Source organism: Barbatula barbatula, assembly GCF_947034865.1.
Source record: "Barbatula barbatula genome assembly, chromosome: 9".
Taxonomy (NCBI): Eukaryota; Metazoa; Chordata; class Actinopteri; order Cypriniformes; family Nemacheilidae; genus Barbatula; species Barbatula barbatula.
This window is the reverse complement of record NC_136772.1, coordinates 9,082,777-9,102,585: the sequence shown is the minus strand read 5'-3', so window position 1 is coordinate 9,102,585 and position 19,809 is coordinate 9,082,777. Positions and strand designations below refer to the sequence as shown.

General features: G+C 36.9%; 1 protein-coding gene across 6 annotated transcripts; it reads right to left on the bottom strand.

Annotated features, from left to right (window-relative positions):
• Positions 1–174: 174 nt before the first annotated feature.
• Positions 175–16,660, bottom strand: abi3bpa (ABI family, member 3 (NESH) binding protein a). 6 transcript variants are annotated; one of them, XM_079464187.1, is made up of 21 exons: positions 16,390–16,660; positions 12,740–12,913; positions 12,594–12,665; positions 12,244–12,376; positions 11,134–11,315; positions 10,661–10,704; positions 10,553–10,592; positions 10,386–10,463; positions 8,394–9,539; positions 7,603–7,725; positions 6,554–6,622; positions 4,997–5,038; positions 4,091–4,207; positions 3,868–3,957; positions 3,478–3,687; positions 2,633–2,738; positions 2,266–2,345; positions 1,455–1,484; positions 1,216–1,374; positions 1,006–1,128; positions 175–922 (listed from the first exon to the last, which is right to left on the bottom strand). In XM_079464187.1, the coding sequence occupies exons 1-21, from the start codon at positions 16,439–16,441 to the stop codon at positions 807–809; spliced, it is 3,186 nt and encodes a 1,061-aa protein (XP_079320313.1). In that variant the 5' UTR covers positions 16,442–16,660; the 3' UTR covers positions 175–806. The 6 variants fall into 6 exon arrangements, with proteins under 6 accessions (XP_079320313.1, XP_079320316.1, XP_079320318.1 ...); XM_079464190.1 differs by having other exon boundaries at positions 3,868–3,939; XM_079464192.1 differs by having other exon boundaries at positions 7,603–7,721; positions 9,020–9,539.
• Positions 16,661–19,809: the final 3,149 nt, after the last annotated feature.

The window sequence follows — 19,809 nt, the reverse complement described above, 5'->3', positions numbered from 1 at the left end:
TATTGACGGAATGATTGTTTATCTGCTGTTTGTTAATCTTTTGTTAAAACATTTTAATGGTTTGTTTTGCAGAGCAAGGATAAAATATACAGAAACCTAAGTAAAAACCATTATCAGATATTTACATTGAATGAAAATTTGTTTTTTAACAGTAGCCAGAGAAAAATCATAAAGTAGCTGCTTGTGCGTTTATTGGTAAAAGCAGAGTCATTTAATCTTATAAAAAGCAAAACATTCAATGTAAAACGTTTTATGAAAATTTACATTTTAAAGCTTTCTCTGGAAATTATTTAATGAGTCATTCAACTTCTGTACAAAACAACAGATCTTCCAAATCTATGTGTTCCTTATATAGATGCATATTATATATGTATATATACATATATATAACATAATAACATTAAAAAAGATGGTAATTGACAGTATGCTACACATGCTTCTCACATAGATTAACTTGTTTTTAACCTGAAACAATGTCATTTGGCCTGGCATATTTAAGAAAATATTTATCCTTCATCATTCGTTTTTAGTGGTTGGGACACCATTGTAGGGTATATTCAACATTATGATAAATAATATACACATTTGCTTTAGCCTTTCAGGGAGCCTGCTACCCTATATTCTCAAAAACTTTATACTCTTAATAGTAACGTTTATTTCTCTGTATTTTATGCACTGCGTGTGATTATAAATAATTTGATATGTGCCTGGTAAAAAGATACATACTACATATCTGTACACATTCATTATGTAACAAAACCGGTTCTTTTTGTCCTGATGTTTTTCATCAGTTGGTCATCCGAGTCCTACCACTTTCCAGGAATGGGTATCCCACACTCATACCAGGCCATGTATTTGATAAGCGAATTTCCTCCGATCTCGCCAAACTGCACAGGCTCTTGACGCACAGCCCGAAAAAAGCCTTGACAGGAGAGGAGAACTTATCAAATCTATTGTCTTGGTGAAAGATTGTATGTTTATGTTTTGAATTGCCTCTGATAAAACCTTGTCTGGGTGGTAACTGGTCGGGCGCAAGAGGACCTCCGGTTCGTCCATCCAGGAACGAGTCAACAAACTGACAGTGGTCTTCTCCATTCCCTGCCTGATCTCCTATGCTGTAGAACTTTCCTAGTGATGGACAATACGAAACAATGATTTAGTGACAGAAGTTTGCGTAAAAATCCCTGGTGGGTCAGTGAAGGGTAAAGTACTGACCTTTGAGAGAGTCACTTAGGTAGATCTTGTATCTAAGAGAGTTGCACAACTGGATACCTACAAATTTGCGGTACCAGGTTCGCTTTATGTACTGCCTCCCGTTGCACTCGGAGTATGAGTCCGCCTTGAATGGAAACGATGACCAAATAGCATTTTTACCTGTAGAGCACATCTAAATTGAACACACATGTACAGTAGGACTTCATTAGGGATAAGCATGAGCACATATGAGCACTTACCAGTGGGAATCTCACTCACACGAGGATCAGCTGCGATACAGAAAAACATGTCATTCATAGATGATATCTGTTACAGACCTTATGCCTGTTGGTTTTGATTTTGCTTAGTGTTCTAAAAACTGACGAAAAAGTTTTTTCTATTGATTTGATACAAACATTTTTATGTGGCCACGTAGATTAGGCTATGCATCAAATATAAGTCAGACACATACTCAAGACAAAGTCAACTTAACAAAGTTACTAAATTCCAAAGCTGTCTGAGTTTCCAGATTCTGTGTCAGCATCCTTGTGGTTTTCATTATTTTTTGGAAACCTGGCCCATTTGGTACTTATACCTGAATGACTGCAATGCACACAGAGAGGTAAACATATTGAACCTATTATTTTAATACTAGGCACATTACTCTCCAGCACATTACTTCCTGACAGTAATGCTTAAATGGTAATTATCCATTCCATTCAAAAACAGTTCATTGCCTATTTCATGAAACTGTGAACTTGATCTTTCATTCGTAAGTTACACTGCCTGATTTTCTTTTCGCATGAGTGAATAACAACAACTGTACTGTAGTTCCAGGTGTGTTGATAGTACGCATTACAGTTCAATATCACTTCAGTAAGTCCTTCCAAATTTGTATGGCTTCAGCTTAACATTTGCTTTTTGTGCATGGAAGAAAGCAAACAATACAGGTATATGATAGAACGAAGCAGAAACAAAATCTTAATTGAAAATCTGCAAGAATCAGTAAACATCTAGAACAGAAAGAGCCGTAGACCATAAAGTGGAATTTAATATTTCTGCTCTTCTTACCTGACTCCGTGCTAAATGTGACGGGGTCACTGGCTGGTCCTGAACCGAGCTCATTCTTGGGTGTCACTTTGAATTCATAGCTGCAAGTGAACAACTTTTCAGATTCAACATGGTGTTTTGATGCTCTTGTAGCTTAGTTAGGAATTTGACACGTACAACAACAATAATTAAAGTTGCTGCAGTAAAAATCAAATATAGTTAATATGTAAAATTATTTATCAAAAAGTCACTTTTAGAATTTTATGTTTGTGGGCAGGTATTAAACCTGAAGAGACTACATTATAGAGTGATGAAATAGTTATTTTATATTATTTAGATTAGAGTTACACAATGAAAGGTTCCCATCATCATGTTTGTGTGTTCATACCTGCTCTCTGGTTTCAGGTTCTCCACAGCTGTATGCGTTTGATTTGTTGTCACAATGGACACCTCCTTTCCATGTGGACCCTTGGTGGTGGATTCAACCTCATATTCTTTCAAGACGACACAAAAGAAAAAGGTTTTTTAATTTTTCATTGATAAAAAATACTCTGTGGCCATCTTGGCAATGCATCCAGGCAGTTAGTTTCTTTAAAGGTGCTGTGTGTCATTTTTTAGCGGCACCTAGGGGTGAGGTTGCAAATTGATGTTACCGTCTCTCCCCCTCCTTTTCGAAGCTTTCGGAGATAACATACAGTATTTACGAAACACATTCTGTAGAGCAGTTCTTTTATTTAGGGCTACTGTAGAAACAATATGGAGGCATGTCAACAACATTCCATGCAAGGGGACCCGCGTTGTATGAAGATAGAAATGGCTCATTCTTAGGTAATAAAAACAGAACACTTTAATACGCTACGGTCTTTATACACCTCTGAACACATAGTTATGCACTTCTGTAAATAGATCCTCCAATAAAACTACACACCGTTGTTTAAAGTCAACCACATACAAACAGACCTTAAGTGAGCTGAATGAGGAAAGACCAAAATCTCCACAGCTGCTTGTCATGATTTTAATAGGATGTATCAAATCAGCAATAAAATCTGTCAGCAATTATATCATAAAACTATATTTTACAGGCTGTTCCAGTGTGTTATGGGATTACTGTTTTAACTGTAATATCGAGCAATGCAATTACACTTTTTCAGTTTCCTGCATGTGATAACTTTCCTCTTTTGATATACTCTCTCATTCAAGCCAGTAATCACAGCAATAAAACGCTCCATCTACCTTTGGTCTCGTTGTCAGTTTTTTCCCAGTCAATGATAACAAAAGAAGGGCATCCCTCCACCGTAACCACGGTTACATTGGAAGGAGGAGTCTTGGGTGGGCCAGTGACGTTCAGGTTTTCCACCTCCTCATTAGGGAAGTAGCTGAGAGAGTGTGTGACGGAGCAGGGCTCCTCCGGACGTTTGTCAGTTTTATAGATCACATGAGGAGCTGCAAAGAGAATCAGAGGCCCAACAGTCATGTGATCTCCCTATTACATAGACAATCACAAAGACTTTCTTAAAAAACTGTGATTTATCAAACAACCCCGTAAATTCAGGTCAAAGATCTGATGTCATGTTTCAAAGTGCAGTTGGTGTAGAATTTAAATACTGTTGCTGAAGTTCTCACCTACAAAGCGTTTTCTACCCATCGCATCTATTTCAGAGACAGGATGAGGACTGAACACCGAGGAGTTATCACCTGTGTAAAAAGGACTCACTAAGATTCAAGGACAGAAACGTCAATACTCCTTCAATTACGAATAAATTCTTGCATCTTTCCATGGCAATACTTTATTGCGGTTCACTATAAATACTGTAAATCTACAAATCACATGGACATTTGTGCATACCAAAAGTCAATTGCAGTGGCGTCAGTGTAGTCTCCCGATAGTCTGGTTTCTCAGTAGTGGGTGGAGCTACAGGTTTCAGTGGCACTGGTTCCATCTGCTTCAGATCAATGACATTTTCTGAAGGAGAACGGGAAAACGACTATGTTAGTGTCCATGTACCCTCATTTTTATGGTATGTCTCATTGTGCAACCTGTCCTCCAGGGCTGGCTCCAGATATGAGATGAAAGGTGGGCCAAGTGATGCCCCAAGCTATTTACTATAAACAAACTTTTTACAAACGAATGGACAGCAGCCAGCTAAAGTGAGGACTCAATACATTATAACAATTTGAATAAATGTTTTAGCTCATCATTCTCCTGGTCCCTTTTCTGCATTAAGCTTTGTTTAGCCTTGATGGCAGCTTAGCCTTTAGTGGCTTTGGTACAATTTTACAGAAAAAGGGAAGGGAAACTATTGTTAATATCACATTACTAATTTAGACTGTTTTTAACAAATTTAGCATAAATCAAAACACATTTCATAAATCACTAATCAAATGTAGAATAGCTACTATTAGCTGACAAATATTTTAGTGGATTCACTCTTGGTTGTCTCTCCAGAAACTCTGCCAAATTGAGTAACTAGACATTTAAAATGCATGAACAAGGAATTCCAAATATTTTGTTACTTATTGCGTGAGAAAATAAATGCTTTTGTCTACATCATGTAGATGTGATGCAGGTGCGGTTCAGTTCGGTTCGCTGCATTTTTGTAAAACTGGTAGTGTAAGGTAAGGAATTGAATTAGTGCTGCTGTCGGATTTCGGGTGTAAAACTACTGCAGATTTTCAAACTGAACCCCTGCAGAAAGTCGCGCCAAGTCTGTTCTCTGCAATGGAACAGTTTGCCATGGAGTGGTATCCTCACCCTTTTCTTTACCCTCTGACACCTGATTTGTCTTCGTCTTCCCTGTAAAGGAGAAAGGCGGGTTACTAGAAGATCTTCTTAAATTGACCTTTTGGTTAAGCATAAAGAACCAGTTTGCAGGCCCAGTGACATGAAGAGAAACCACAAACGAAACTATGCAGTGACTTTTTGACACTGTGTTCTTTTTCGTTTCAACATTTTCACTTTAAAAATCCCAACAGCCTGAATGGGGCTAACCACACATTATGACTATACAAGGCCCAAAACACATAGAACAGAAGTGAAAGTAAAGCTCTGCACAACATTCACATGGATGGAATTACAAAAACACTGCATGTGAGGCCAACGTCCGCGCAGTCAGGATCCCGTGTGAGCCAAATGGGATGAAATAATGTTGGCCAAACTGTCAGGACTGTAAGTTATCCAAGATGGGCTCTGAGGGACCAACGCTTTGACGGAGTACAGAACTACATGACCAAAATGCTGGGTACTCAGTCAAAATTGAAGCGTAGGACAATATGCATCAAAGCACACCAATAAATCAATCCCAAACATAATTACTCCCCAACATTCCGACTCTCCGGAGGCACATTATTCCAATATGCAATTTCCAAAATATTTCAATTCTCTAATTTTTACCAGGCACTCAATTTAGGATGAATAGAAGGTTTTCAAGAAAAGTTGGAAAACAATTTTAGATTTTCTTTTTAGCCCATCAAGTAATCGCACTTCTGCCAGATGTTTTGAGGGAATTAGTCCTAATAAAAGTCTCATCGGATGAGCAATCGAGTCAGGACAGAGGGATTTGGCTCTTTATTGTATAGTCTTAATGTTGTCATTGATTGGGGCAGAGTGATGTAGTAGGTGAGTGAGGGAGAGAATATAAAGAGCTTCATCATTGCTTGGCTTGATTTTATCAATGACTGACTTTCATGCTTTTGCACAGAATATTAAGCCCTTAAAATCCCCTTTGACATGAACAGCACATAAATATTTTTTTTGGCCTAGAATAATCGTAAAATACAGCTGCGAGGGAATCATCTTTTCTACCAAACAGGGACATACAGTATATCTTCAAAAACACGTTAAAACTGTATCCAAGCTATTGGGTTCACAGTTCTTTAGGATGACATAAGTGGTCTATCAACTCAAGCATCAAAACACCATCAAGCTTACAACTTATTTTCTTTAACTCTCAAATTACATGAACTGTGACGGATATGGCCACATTACAAGATAAAACTAATCCCAGATAGAAATGATTGATTGATAATTGATTTAATGTTGATTCGAGGTTGAAAATAACCAATTTAACATTGATTCTTTACATCAATAATAAGGGACGGCATCTATAATGTTTACATCTACATTCATGAAGGAGTTGCGTGTGTCCAACAGTACTGAGATTGAAAAGAACAATGCTTACATTGGACAGACAGGACAGCAGTGCAGAGTTTTTTTTACTTATCTAATCAGTGACTGGACACATTTCAACAACAAATTAATAGCAGATGTTTGTGAACCTAACATCTCTATTAAAAGGTGAGATTAATTTACCACGATTCTTTCTGGGTTCCTTCTGAGGTTTGGTCCCCCCAAGGCCTATAATGCGCTCACCGCTGGGTACTGTCAGAAAATAAAGGCTGTTAAGGCAAAACTATAACAAATCACTATTGAAATCCATCCAAACCACATGTGATCATTCAAAAGGCATAACAACAATACTGTAGAAATACTGACAAAAATATTTAAAATTTGTCCTTGATAATATTTGACATACAGTAAGAAATCAGGAGTCAGATGTGAAAGGAAGATGGACTTAAATGAGAAAAACATTCAATTGAAGAGTTGCAGTTGTAATAATTAGTGTCGTGGGGGGTCCGCAGTTGTGCAGAATTAAATGGCAGCGTGCGGAGGAAATGATGAGTAACAGACGTCTGGCGGAAAGAGAGAAATTGTGTGTCTTTTCCCTGCAGATAACACATGAATCATGTCAACAGGTCCTGAGAGCTCCTAAAAGAATTAAATACAAAACGCACCCAAAAAAAGCATGTGAAATAAACAGTGACCCAGATACTTCTTTATAATAAACTTATGTACCAAATTAAACTGTTTTCCATGCCTATAAATAGCAGTAAATTGAATATTTAGCTATTGCTTCTATATATAGTATTAGTTTTTCTTTCCGTTTTAAACTATTTATAACATTTTTGCAGAAACATTTTAACGCCATTCATTAGTCGGTCGTTTAATGAATGGCACCTCTCCCAAAAAATGTTTCCCGCTCAGCAGCGGGAATGCATCATCACATGATGTTCTAAAGTTATTATTGCCATTAAAATCTGATGGTCAAGTTCTCTCTAAGGTAGGTGAGGTAACTGTTTACTTCACTTATGTCAGACAGAAAAGAAAAATTGTTATTCAACTTGTCTTAAACTGCTTTATTTATTTGAGCTTGGCGTGCTAAATTTGGACCCTGCTTATAGACAAAAAATAAATGAACAAACAAATTTGTGATTTGAAATAATAAAAGCAAAAGCTGATAGTTTAATGTCTCACTTAAAAACTAGTGTTTGTGTCAGTGTGAGACTGCAAAGTTTGTATACCCCCTTTCTTGTGCATTACGGTATTTGTAGGCAGAGAGACACGGCCGTTCGGCCTCAGTCTGTGTGTCACATTTCGTGCCAAGGGTCGGGACACAGAAGAAGAGTTGCGGAAGATACCTCTGCCTAAATAAACCAAATCACAGTCAGCCATGGAGAAGAGGATGTGATTCAGGGTTAAAGGCTAAATGAGCTTAAAATCTGCTTAGATCTAGTTTAAAGCGGTAGCTGTGGAACAAAGCTGGTCCTTTATTAAATATAATATTTTAAAAATATATTCGTTTGTGTTTTGCAGAAGAAAGAAAATCACACAGGTTTAAAATGACAACAAGTTGGGTAAATGATGACCGATTTTTTTTTGAAGGTGAAATATTTCTTTAAGGTTGTCTTTACTGGCCCAAGCTACTGGACTCTCTCATACATGGTTGTAGTTATTGTATTTATTGTAAAAAGTAGCTCCGTGTTCCAGAATACAACTACCAGTTTAAGCTAGATTTTCCAATGGTAACATATTCAGAGACAGAGGCCAACAGATCTAAAAGAGAAGGTGCAGAACATACAGTAATGTGCGTAGCATCAAGACAGTGACAACAGTGGCTATTAATGGCGAAGGAAACAGTTGGGCAGGTAAATGCATGGCATGTTGTGATGTCAGAGCTGGTGGGTGATACTTGGTGACAATCCAGCCTGGAAACGTGATGTTGATGTTTATTGTTTATATGAGGGGTTTATGTGGTTAACACGGAGAGGTGACAAACAGCATAGCTGAGAAATAAAAAAACTGACATCATTACCCCGGTTCCTACTGGCCACCTCATTTGGCACTGGTGAATCCTGAATATCATCAGATTTGGCTGGCTTTGACCTTGTAGGCTTCAGTTCCAGGTTTCTGGAGGTACCTGGTAACTGTTCTTTATGGTTAGGAGGTAGATTTGCAAACTTGGTTTCATTTTTGGGGGAATGTTTATCAGTTTTCAAAATATTCGGAAAGTGTTGAGCAGCTAGGGTAGAACTTGGGTGGTGTTTAGAAGAGCTGGAACTCCGTGTCGTGGTGCTGGGGCTATGGGGCTGGTACCATAAGGTGGTGGGTGGCTGTATGAGGTGTAAAGTTGGTTCTGATTCTATATTTGTGTGAATAGGAAATGTAGATTCTTCTTTGTAAATGAACGACTTGGTACTAAAGATTGAATGCTTGTTAGTATCAGTTGTCTGCCCTGACACTACGTTATCCTGCATGGATGCTAGGGTCGTGGGTGGTGTCAAAAATCTACTTGATAGAGAAAAGCCATTGGTGGACATATATGCGTTTGTTGTTGGTGATTTTGTGTTCAGCTTTTGTTCAAAAAGTGTTATTGTGCTTGACGGATTGAAAGAGGTGGTTCTATGGAAGTAATAAGAGTCAGTGGTTTGGTGTGTGGACGTGCCTCGTGAACGAAGGGTCGTTCTCAATCGTTGCAGTTTGGTACTGGGCTGAGTTTCTCCCGTGTGGCGATTGTCCTGGGTAATGGTGTCTTGTTCCTTAGGAGGGTTGGGGTGCTCCTGCACAGTGCTTTGGGGAGGTGGTGGATTGGTTTGTGTTGGAATGGGGTTGGATGTTGTTTTACTTAGTTGCTGTTGAACTGTGATCAGTTGCTGCTTGGTTGTATATTGATGTTCGGTTGAAACCTGTGTACTTGTTTGTGGATGGGTTTTGCTGTGAAGTGTGCTTGTTTGTGGTTGGGTAAAACTAGGTTGATGGGTTGTCAGTGGTTGTTGTGGAGTTACACTATTATCTGGAACTGGTTTGGTTGTACTGGCTTGAGTGGTGTACTTTTTCTGTTGCATTGTGCTTGTGGCCTTTGGTGTGGGAAGAAGAATAGGTGCCTCAGGGAATGCAGGGGGCTGTGTGGAGGGGATCAGATCTTCGGGAGATATAAAGGCTGTTGTGACTTTGTCTGCTTCTGTGAAGAAAATTGAAAATAGAAAACAGAGGACATATGCTTTTTGTATTATAGACATTCAGTGAAACAGCTGGAGTGAAAAAAACTGAAAATAGAGGGAAATTAATTTCAATTTGGTTATGGTGAGAGACGGTGTGAAACTCAAACTCATTTGATTCACATGAATAAAAGAGAGACTTTGATATCAATAAAATACAGATTTCATTCTATTTATATTAAATTAAAAAAAATTGTAAGAATGATGATTATAATCATTGGTTGATTTCGTCATTTAGATGAAATCCCAAATGTTATAATGTTATAATTAGATTATTTTATTTTTTTGAGTTGCTTCATGCCAAGTCTATAAAAATAAAGAGTGAGACAATTTCAACAAAGTTTTTCCAGTTTGACAGTCCGCCTCTTGGAAAGTTATCTAGCCTACATATGGAATTTCAATACACAAGAAGAACATTCATTTGGAATTTATCCTGAAAACCTCAGTGGCAGGGGACCTTTAAACATACTAGAGACAAAAAAAACATATGGCTCACTGTGCAGGATCAGGGATGTATTATTTGAGACAAAAACTTAATAAAGGAAAAACAGGTGCATGTGATTGTTGAAATATACGCCAAAATAACAATATTTATTTTCCAGATGATAACTACACATGCTACACAGTGAGGTCATATGGAAACAATGTACAGACTACTGCTTGAACCTCCACATTGTTTAACATGCTATTTGAAATAAAATATTACTCTAGTGGTTATTAATGTGCAGTAAGCAGTACAGCATGCTTAAATACAATTTCCCTTGTGCGTTATTATGCTTGAATTCAATGAATATAAGGTGTGGGGTTACCTGAAGTTATCCAGTGATCTGGTGGAACAGTTTGTCTGATAAGGGGAGCTGGTTTGACCTGGGTGATGTTCTTCAGGACTGAGAAGTGGCAGGAAAAGTCAGGATATACTTCATATACATTACTAATATCACTGTCTGTGTTCAGGAAGAAAACTAAGGTATTTTACCTGGAACTGCTGGGAAGATTAATGGTTGATCTGGCTTCTGCTTTGAAAAGAACATCCAAGATTAGAGAGAGAGAGTTTCACTAGGGCACAGCTACAGTATCTACTCACCTTTGGTTGTTTCAATTCTTTGAATGGTTCAATAATTATTTGATCTGGAAGAGAAATAAGCAAATAAAACATCGGTCAAACTAAAAAAAGACTCATAGAGTGGCTAACAATAGCTAACAAAAGTGTGTAATTTTATGTCAGATACAGTACTGTATCTGTACAGTACAGCAAGAGTGTAAAAATCTACGTGGATAGCAGAGGTTAATTATAGGCTTTTGACTGCAGACTTTGATATTTTGACAAATGGGATCAAGACATTGCTGAAATCTCTTTTGAAACTTTTAAGAATAATACAGTAGGTTCTTGCAATGGGTGAGAAGATGTCCTGAATGTCCTGTGGAACTTAACCAAAGCTCTCTCCAGCCCGTATATTATTGAAGCAAAATAATACAATGAGATTATAATTTAATTGCATTAAATAAAAAAATAGAACTGACACACCACTTTGAAACAGGATTTGTGATGGGACACACCTGCTGTGTTATGGATAACTGGAGGGCTCCAGTCTCCACTTTTGGTTTCAGTGTCTGCTCGGACCTCAAACTCATACAGAGCATCTGGTTTAAGGTGGTCTATGACCGTGCTGGTGGTCGGACAGGTTTGGTAGATCCAGTTATTGGTTGGTTCCTTCTCTTTGTAGCGCACTGTGAAATGTCTGAGTATACACAAAACAAAAGCCGATTCTAGAAACCAAAACCAGAATTCTGATGGAAACACCAGTGCAAGAAGGAAGCAAAAGAATAGCATTAAAGTTTTATGCAAAATTAGGATTTAACTTTGCAGTAGGCTATCTGTAAAATTATAGTTTAACTTACGTAACTTTTCTAAGCAATCACACACACCAATAAACACATTGGCACACTGAAGGAGAGACCCAAGGATAAATCATAATGGATTGGGGCCCGTAAGCAACCCAGATTTCACCAAATACATTACCAATAAGGATCCAGTCTGTTGTTTTTTTTCAGTTTTTGCCAGTGTCTCTGGCAAGGGGTTTTATAGAGTAGAAGGATCACGTTGTTTGTTTAATAGAGTACTGAGGTTAAGCTTTCCACTAGCCTTTCCAATGTGTTTGTATGACCAAATGTCCCCATGCAGTGACCAACATTATAGGAACAAGCCAACAGTCCTCATAAAAATAACAGATGAAATCAAAAAGCAAATAATGTTTTAATAAAAACATAAAAAGCTTAGTGTGAAGGTTTCTTTAGGGGCTGCGATTGGGTTCAAAAATATGATTCTCTTGGCATAAAAATATGAGAAAAGTCATGATGTGATGTGCAGTAGTACATGTGCAAGATGTACTATGTTTTTTTTAAACATCTGCTTATTTTATGACTGTGTTTTGCATTAACTTTTCCTCGGTTTTTATATCGTTAAAAGCCTGTTGTCCTTCACTGTGTTTTATCAGGGTGTCTGTTTTTTGTTCTCAGGACTCTGTAGGCATCTCCACATGTTCCTGCAACTGCTGTGGGTCTTTTGTCAGTAAAATAAATGAACATTTCACAGAACGTCAACAACAAACTGATCAAACCCAAATGCACAATACAATGACATGCACATAAACACAGTTAAACACATACCCATCTTCAATACAATCTTCCACAATGGAATCCGTGAAGGGGGTTGTCAGTAGAGTCCCCCAAGACAGAAACACTGAAGAGTCTGTTACCGAGCCGATCACAATGTGTAATGGTTTCTCCAGATCCACTTTTCCTAGAGGTCAGAGTTGAGAAATCCCCTAAAATGCATTATGCTCCAGACAAACAGCCAAATTTAATTTACAAATTTGTAAATGAAAACTATGTTTGTGGAACATTTCTTAGAGATCATCATCAAATGATACTTAAAGGTTAATTCATTATAAGGCCACTGTATGTTTTAAATTATATAATTTCTTTTTTTAATAAAGTGGTGGTGCAGCGTTGCTCACCTGCACATTTTTTTCTAACTGGTTCTTTGTCATTCATTGACTGCACCGCAATTAGATATTTGGGTTCAGCATCTATACAGCAGAGGGGATGATGATTTTAATACATTACAAACTTTATGAAACGCTAGAAAAGATCACGTTCATACCTCTCTCAGTTTCAAAGGGTTGTCCATCTTCAGGTAGTTGGATCAACTGTTTGGAGACCATACTGCTGCCATATCCAAGGATGTATCCCTCCAGTCTGTTGTCCACATGAGGTTGCAAGAACTTGAATGTGATGGTGTCTCCAAAAGCACTGATACGCACTCTCATGTTCTGCCCTAGGACAACACAAAAACACACACAAGGTGTTTTATGCAATACTCTAAACCTAACCATTTACATAATCCTGGTTGACAGTTTAATCCAAAGCAATTCAGTGCATTCAAGCAATAAGTTTAATACATTAGAACATGCAGCCCTGAAATTGCATGAAACTTTACTTCGCTAAAGCCATGTTCAAACCTATCGACATCATTAGATGCAAATCAAAAAGATTTGGTCAACTGGTGAGCCTTTTAACATGTTTTACTCTATTTGTAGGATGTGTTTGAATATTACGTCCTCACAGGTTAGCCAAACCTGTATTCACACAAACAGAGAAGAGATGTCAAGTACAGTTCAAGCTTTCACATTCAATTATTACTTCAGCTAGAACTATTACCAGATAGGCTATGTGATATGTATCTTGAAGGCTTTTGCCAAGAGATTCGGAATTACATTCTGATGTCACATTTTCTCTTTCAAAAAAGCTAAACATCTACAATTACAGTCCATGTAATCGTGAACCTATGTGCCTGCCAGCGAGCTGCCTCCCACACAATGATTTAATACGGTTCTTATAATGATATTTTTTTTCGCTAACTATGACAACAAAACACAAACACATGAAAGAAGCCCAGCACCAGTGGTTTGTTTCTTGTAAATGGTGTGCTTGGCCCTTCTAAAAAATATCTGGTGAAACAGTGTCCTGTGCCAGAATAAGTTGTTACCGCTGTGAGGGAAACCCCTGGCATTGAACACAGAGCTCTACAGCACACAAACAGCCTCTTCCTTACATCAGAGCTGCTCTCTGTGTCATTCCCACAGGGGTCTGCGGATAAACTGCCACGCTGCAGAGATACGTCAGAAATCATCTGGGGCAGGGGTGTGTGACTCCAGGTTACAATGTGAGAAAACAGGCATTTTGTTGTTGCATGCGTGTGTTTACGGTAAGAAAGACCACATAGGATCTGAACCTGGAGGTCAAGAAAATAAACGATTAGCATATTTATCTTCATTTCCTCAATTGTGATTTAATAAGACAAATGGAGACATCTCCCGTTTCTTAGATTTTTCTCTTGAGAGAAAGCTCCAGTAACATATTTGTTTCTCTTTTCTGGGGTTTCAAACACATAAATAACCATTAACCAACTACACAGAGGATTGAGTTTGCATGCTTTGCTCTTATGACTGTATTTAGATTTTAAAATAGTTAAAGTGCTATTGTATGTGTGTTTTTGTGCTGATAAGGAGACTTGTTGTGTACTGTTCTGTGATGTTGTTAAAATTCTGAAGATTTTCTGTTGTCTGTGATTTTTTGGGCGGTTAGAATATGGTGAAGAGTAAAGGTTTTACTTAGATTGGGGAAGAGCACATTTATACCTTTATTGCTATATCTATATAATGTATCCAGCTCTGCTCAGTTAGTAAGCAAACTCTTTGGTGCTCCCTGCTAGCACCATACCGTACATGTGATAAAAAAGTTTATATAAAAAAAGGTGTCACACTGAAGCATTCACATTTATTTGGTTTAACACAAATGAATGACCTTCATCTTAAATTAAATAAAAGTTGATGAATTTTCTGAATGTACTTCTGTACAATTCCCACAGTTTAAGTTCAGATAAATCAAATCAATTGTGTGGAAATGGATGTCATAAAAAATAAAGTATTTTCTTATTGAATGGTTTCAGCAATATTACAATAAACTTTAAATGCCAAGAAAACTAAAAATATAATCAAAAACAAATCTAAGTTGTTACCATTACTTTATACTAATGTTTTGTGCATGTCAATAACTGCACATGTGTTTCTCTTTTTTTCACTAGATTTTTTGATAATTCAAGTGAATGTAAAATGCAATACACTACCCAGTTTGCTTCTGTATAATATGACATATTTCTAAGAGAACAGAAAATGAATGCTGATGTTCATAAGGACTTTCATCATTAGACTGCTGAAAGATCAGATTCACCCCTCAGCATCAGCATTTCATCTCATAACTGACACTAATAAACAGGAAAGTCATTACTGGTGAATGAAAAATAGTGTATTTTTCCTGTAGCTCAGAGCATGGTGTTGACAACGCCAAGGTCGTGGGTTCGATCCCAGGGGATTGCATATACAGTACTTAGAAACAAATGTATAAGATAATGCAATGTAAGTCGCTTTGGATAAAAGCGTCTGCCAAATGCGTAAAAAATTTAAATGTATTCATCAAATAAAGTGTGTACAACACAAGACGATGATGACTGGAAAACACAAGCATTTCGATTGGCAACGGCAAATTTGGACATAATCGAACTGGTCACGTAACAGATAAATTGCCTTGAGCAAATTAGTCAAGTCAAGATATTTATACACATAAGGAAGAGGTCATTACTTAATATCATCTCTTGTACTGTAAAGGGTGTCACAGTTAATTATTGTTGTAAACTCTGAAAAGCCTGCAACAATAAACGCATGGAATATTTAATATTCTATACATAATATTACTGGCTTTATTTCTGTTAACAGAATTTGTAATTGTCAATTATCAGTTCTGTTCTTACACATGATACGCATTAAAAAATGAATCCAGTCACTGGAACATTGAACAGGGTGTGAAGTCATTTTGGATGTTACACACTTAAAGTCAACTCAATCTAAATGAAAATAGTCCAGATCCAACATCTGGCTAACATCCATGTACTAAAGACTTTCATGCGCTCCATTTATTCATTATAAATGCAGTATATCGTCAACACGAACAGAAAACACAAATCAGTGTGCTCATGACTTGATATTAGCTTGGACAAATCGAGACAAAAACATTGACATTTTTGCAGAATAGACATTTGATATCTAATGATTTTTTTATTTGTTATTCTGCCTGTGAAAACCCATTGGAAGTAATTTTTTGGGGATTTGCTGTTTTCAACTGTATATAAAATCATCCTACAAAATACAAAGAACATTGATTAACTTTTTTATCTTTTAATGTGACTGAGTAAGGCCATGTCAATAAATTGTAGTCAAATTAATGGTTGAAATCAAACTTTCATTCTTATCATCTCATAATTCGATTTTAAAGACAGGGTCACACACTTTAAAATAAACTTTCATCTTAAATAGATTATGAACATGATTTTTTGGTGCTCTCAATACAGCAAATTATTGCACAGTTTAGTAAAAAAAAGAAAAGCGAAATATTGACAACAGCTGAGCTTGCATCCTCTAAATAGAACCATGCATACAAGAATTATGACTTCAATCAGATCACATTACAACAGGCACATGTATGCGTACATATTTCCATGCATTTCATATCATACATTTGTTTTGTCAACCAATAGCCATAGGTGTGCATTAAAACGTTCTTGCTTGTTTTTACAGAAAAAACTAAAATAAACTAATAATAAGATATATTCTTGAAATATATGATCATATTATATAATGCATTAATTAGTCATACATATTAGAAATATTTATGATCCTGTCATCAAACGCTTTGTACCTTTTGTTGCAGAAATCACTCTCAGCAGCAAGAGTAAGAGAAAGACTTTCATGTTGTCCTGTTTTCTCAGAGAAAAGCCAATACAGAGTTCCAATAGTTCACACAGCTCTCCTCTCTAAACTTGTCTAGTCCTTCTTAAATCATATGTTCTCTTCTTGTCCTTTTAAATGACCCCAGAGAAGTTCATGTCAATCCACAGTGCGATTGAGAGAAAGTACGTTTGTATGTTTGAAAATACTTCTGTTGATGTAATTGTGAGAGATTTTTGTATGACTGCACCATCTAAATACTGGATTATTAACAGGAGGGAGGGACCCTATGATGTCACACTGTTATTGTTAAACTTCTCTCCCTCTCTCATTCAGTGTCTGACATTTCAGCCATCTCTGTTTTTCTGCTTAAGCGGTATCATCTTTTTTCGTGTTTAACTTGTGAGATCACCTATTCAAGTTCCTGTAATAAATCATACCCAGAAAATCCAAACATCTTTTTTTCTCTTTTTTTGATTGTACCAATGCTTAAAGGGTCAAATCTGCCCTAGTAACTTTTATTAAACAAAACTAAAGGAGAAAAACATGTCACGGTCACGCCATATGTGGATTTTGAGGCTCAGCTGAAACTCCCCCGAATGTTTGAATAGTGATTGAAGATCTACAATGAACAGATCATTCAGAGTTTTCTGTCACTTCAGAGTTTATAAAATTGATTCCATATAATTTTTTAACGTAATGAATGTAAAACATTTGCGGTAACAATTTACAGTAAGGTTTTATTTGTTAACAGCCTGGTAAATGCATTTGCTGACATTTACTAACAATGAACGAATTAGTTTTTCAGCATTTATTAGTCCTCATCAATTTTAGTTAATGTCAGTACAGTTATTTATGTTACTTAATGGTGTATTAACTAATGTTAACACTAAAAGACATAACATTTGGTTTTAAATTAACGCTACAAAACTTTTGCTCACAGTTCCCCCATGTGGTTGATAAGCGCAGTCTGTTACCAGTGTTGTAAATAATGTCACTGTATACGCTTCCCTGTGACATTATATCATGAACTAATATTAATAAATGCTATAGAAGTATTGGTCATTGTTAGTTGTTAACAAATACACCCTTATTGTAAAGTGTTACCATTTGTTTGTATATGTGGTCATTTTAACGTGAAAGCTTGACATTATCACAGCACTGTCTTCCATTAGGCATTAGTTTATTCCATAAATAAACAGTATAAATGTGCTGTAGATAAACAAACAAAATGCTGATTTGTTGTGAAGTTTATTGAGGTGGAATCATGTAATAAACACCAGCACCAATTTCTTTGTACGTGTCAAATTAAATTAGTAAAGCATCAACACAATTATTATTACCACATGCCACGATCCTAAACAAATCAACAGACCAAAAATCACTTATTTTAGTAAGCATTATAATGAATTTACAATTTCTGAACATTCTAAATCATTGTGCAAAATGACTATATTTGCAATAAAAAATTCCTGTATTTTGTACACAAATGTAATTAAAAACAGACACACATGCCAATAGCAAAAGGCTGGATTAACAACAAGCAGATAAAGTAGGGCAGAAGCGTTGACAATGTGTATATGCAGAAATAAAGCAATTATATACTTTATCGAGAGAAAATCACATGCCATCCTCAGTAGACCCTGTTAGATCAACACAGAAATGTTTTGCAGGTGTTAACAAGTTCACACTTTTAACACAGCCTCATTAAATCAGGCAAGTGACTCGAGGGTAAGTGACTACACGTGTTCTAGAAACAACCTTGCTGGCAACAAAGTGGGTTAAGCCAGGGAAAAGCTCTGCATTATTTGCCTGCATATGACACTTGTTTTAATATTATTCTGAAATTATATTAATACAGTCTTAGCTGTGATCTGTCCGTCCAGTGTGCACAATAACAGGGAGCCAAGCACTTTCCAACTGTTGAAAAACTGTTTCTGGATCTGAATGATATAAATTAATCAAAACCTCCACAGACTGTTTTCAGGGCTGGGGTAAATCTGCGGTTGGCAGAGGCCACATTTAAGAATCAATCTCATGTCAAAGAAACAAGGATCTCCTCTTCTCATCTCTCTTTCTGTTTTCTATATTCTTCCTGTCTTTGTTTTATGTGCCAGTCTCTTAGGGCGATATGCAAGACTCCAGAAAGACCTGAAATGAAGATTTGCCTGATTCCATTAATCCATTTTGGCCAGGAAAGACCCAATAACGGGACCCCTGGAAGCGAGACAAGGCTTTCTATTAATCAATCATACTGATGGCTACTTTTCCTGGGCACGGTAAGAAACAGCGTGCCAAAAAAGTCAAGATGTTATAAATGTCCAAGATATTTGTTGGATTTCTTGAAGTCTGGTACATGTCAGTCAAATCCAGTCAAGCAAAAAAAAAAATGAGAGTCAGCCGGTCAGTACCGTATGTTACATATTAGCACATGACATCATGAAAGAGATTAGATCACAGATCACTTGTGTGATGGATTAGTGCTGATGTCTGCATGTGATTTGTTCTCCATCTGTGATTGGTTCAAGGGGGAGTCGCGTTGAACCACGAGCTCCGAGCATGTGTTTCTGCTGAAAAATTTGTTCGAGGCACAAATCGCAGAAACACACATGCATGTTAATAATAACAATCAAAACATACAGATCAAACTAAAAAGACAAAGGTGTTGACAAACTGCGTCAGGAAGAACACACACGCTGTGTCGGGACACAGAGGGAACTAAATTGATCTGGTCCTTATGGCCTTAGTTCTGATGTGTGGCTCCATCTGTTATCAGTGGTGTGAAATGTTGCGAGTGTTTTTGTGTGAATGTTTCTTCAGAGGAAGGAAAAGTGACTAAAAGCAGCTGTTGGCAATGTGCTTGTGTGAGGAGGCTGAGTAATTCTGCTCATGGGAGTAATTCATTACTAAGCATGCCAGAAAAGTGGAACAGCACAGTCATTAGGGCTGAAATATACAAACATGCAAAACATGCACGAGCAGAACGTTTGTCAAATATATCACTAGATACGGACCTATAGTCCAAGTTATCTTTCTCTGTGTCTGCATCAGATACAGCACTCGCCCATACAGTATGTTATAATAACCAATATAATTGACATGTTTTCTGATATAACTGAACAACACAGTCTCATAGGAATTTGCGACATTGTCACAAACTGTAATCTATTAATTCGTGTTTACTGACACGAATTTCCCCCTTTGGTGTCAACAAGAGTCAAACAATATTTTTTTTCTCTTTAGTTTTTTCTCTCTTTACTGCATGATTGATCAGAGTGGAATTTCTCGCACCAGTCAGCAAATAGTTATCAGATGAAAAGCCAGATTGACCAGCCAAGCATCTCACCCTTGGCTTTAGGTAGTTAAGCAGATGTGTGTGTAAGAAAAAACA

Coding starts and splice junctions, on each gene's coding strand:
- abi3bpa (XM_079464187.1), bottom strand. CDS start 16,441: ATGAAAGTCTTTCTCTTACTCTTGCTGCTGAGAGTGATTTCTGCAACA. Junction 6,623..7,602: donor CGTAATGCACAAGAAAGGGG/GTATACAAACTT, acceptor ATTTTCTGACAG/TACCCAGCGGTGAGCGCATT. Junction 3,688..3,867: donor GGGTAGAAAACGCTTTGTAG/GTGAGAACTTCA, acceptor TTCTCTTTGCAG/CTCCTCATGTGATCTATAAA.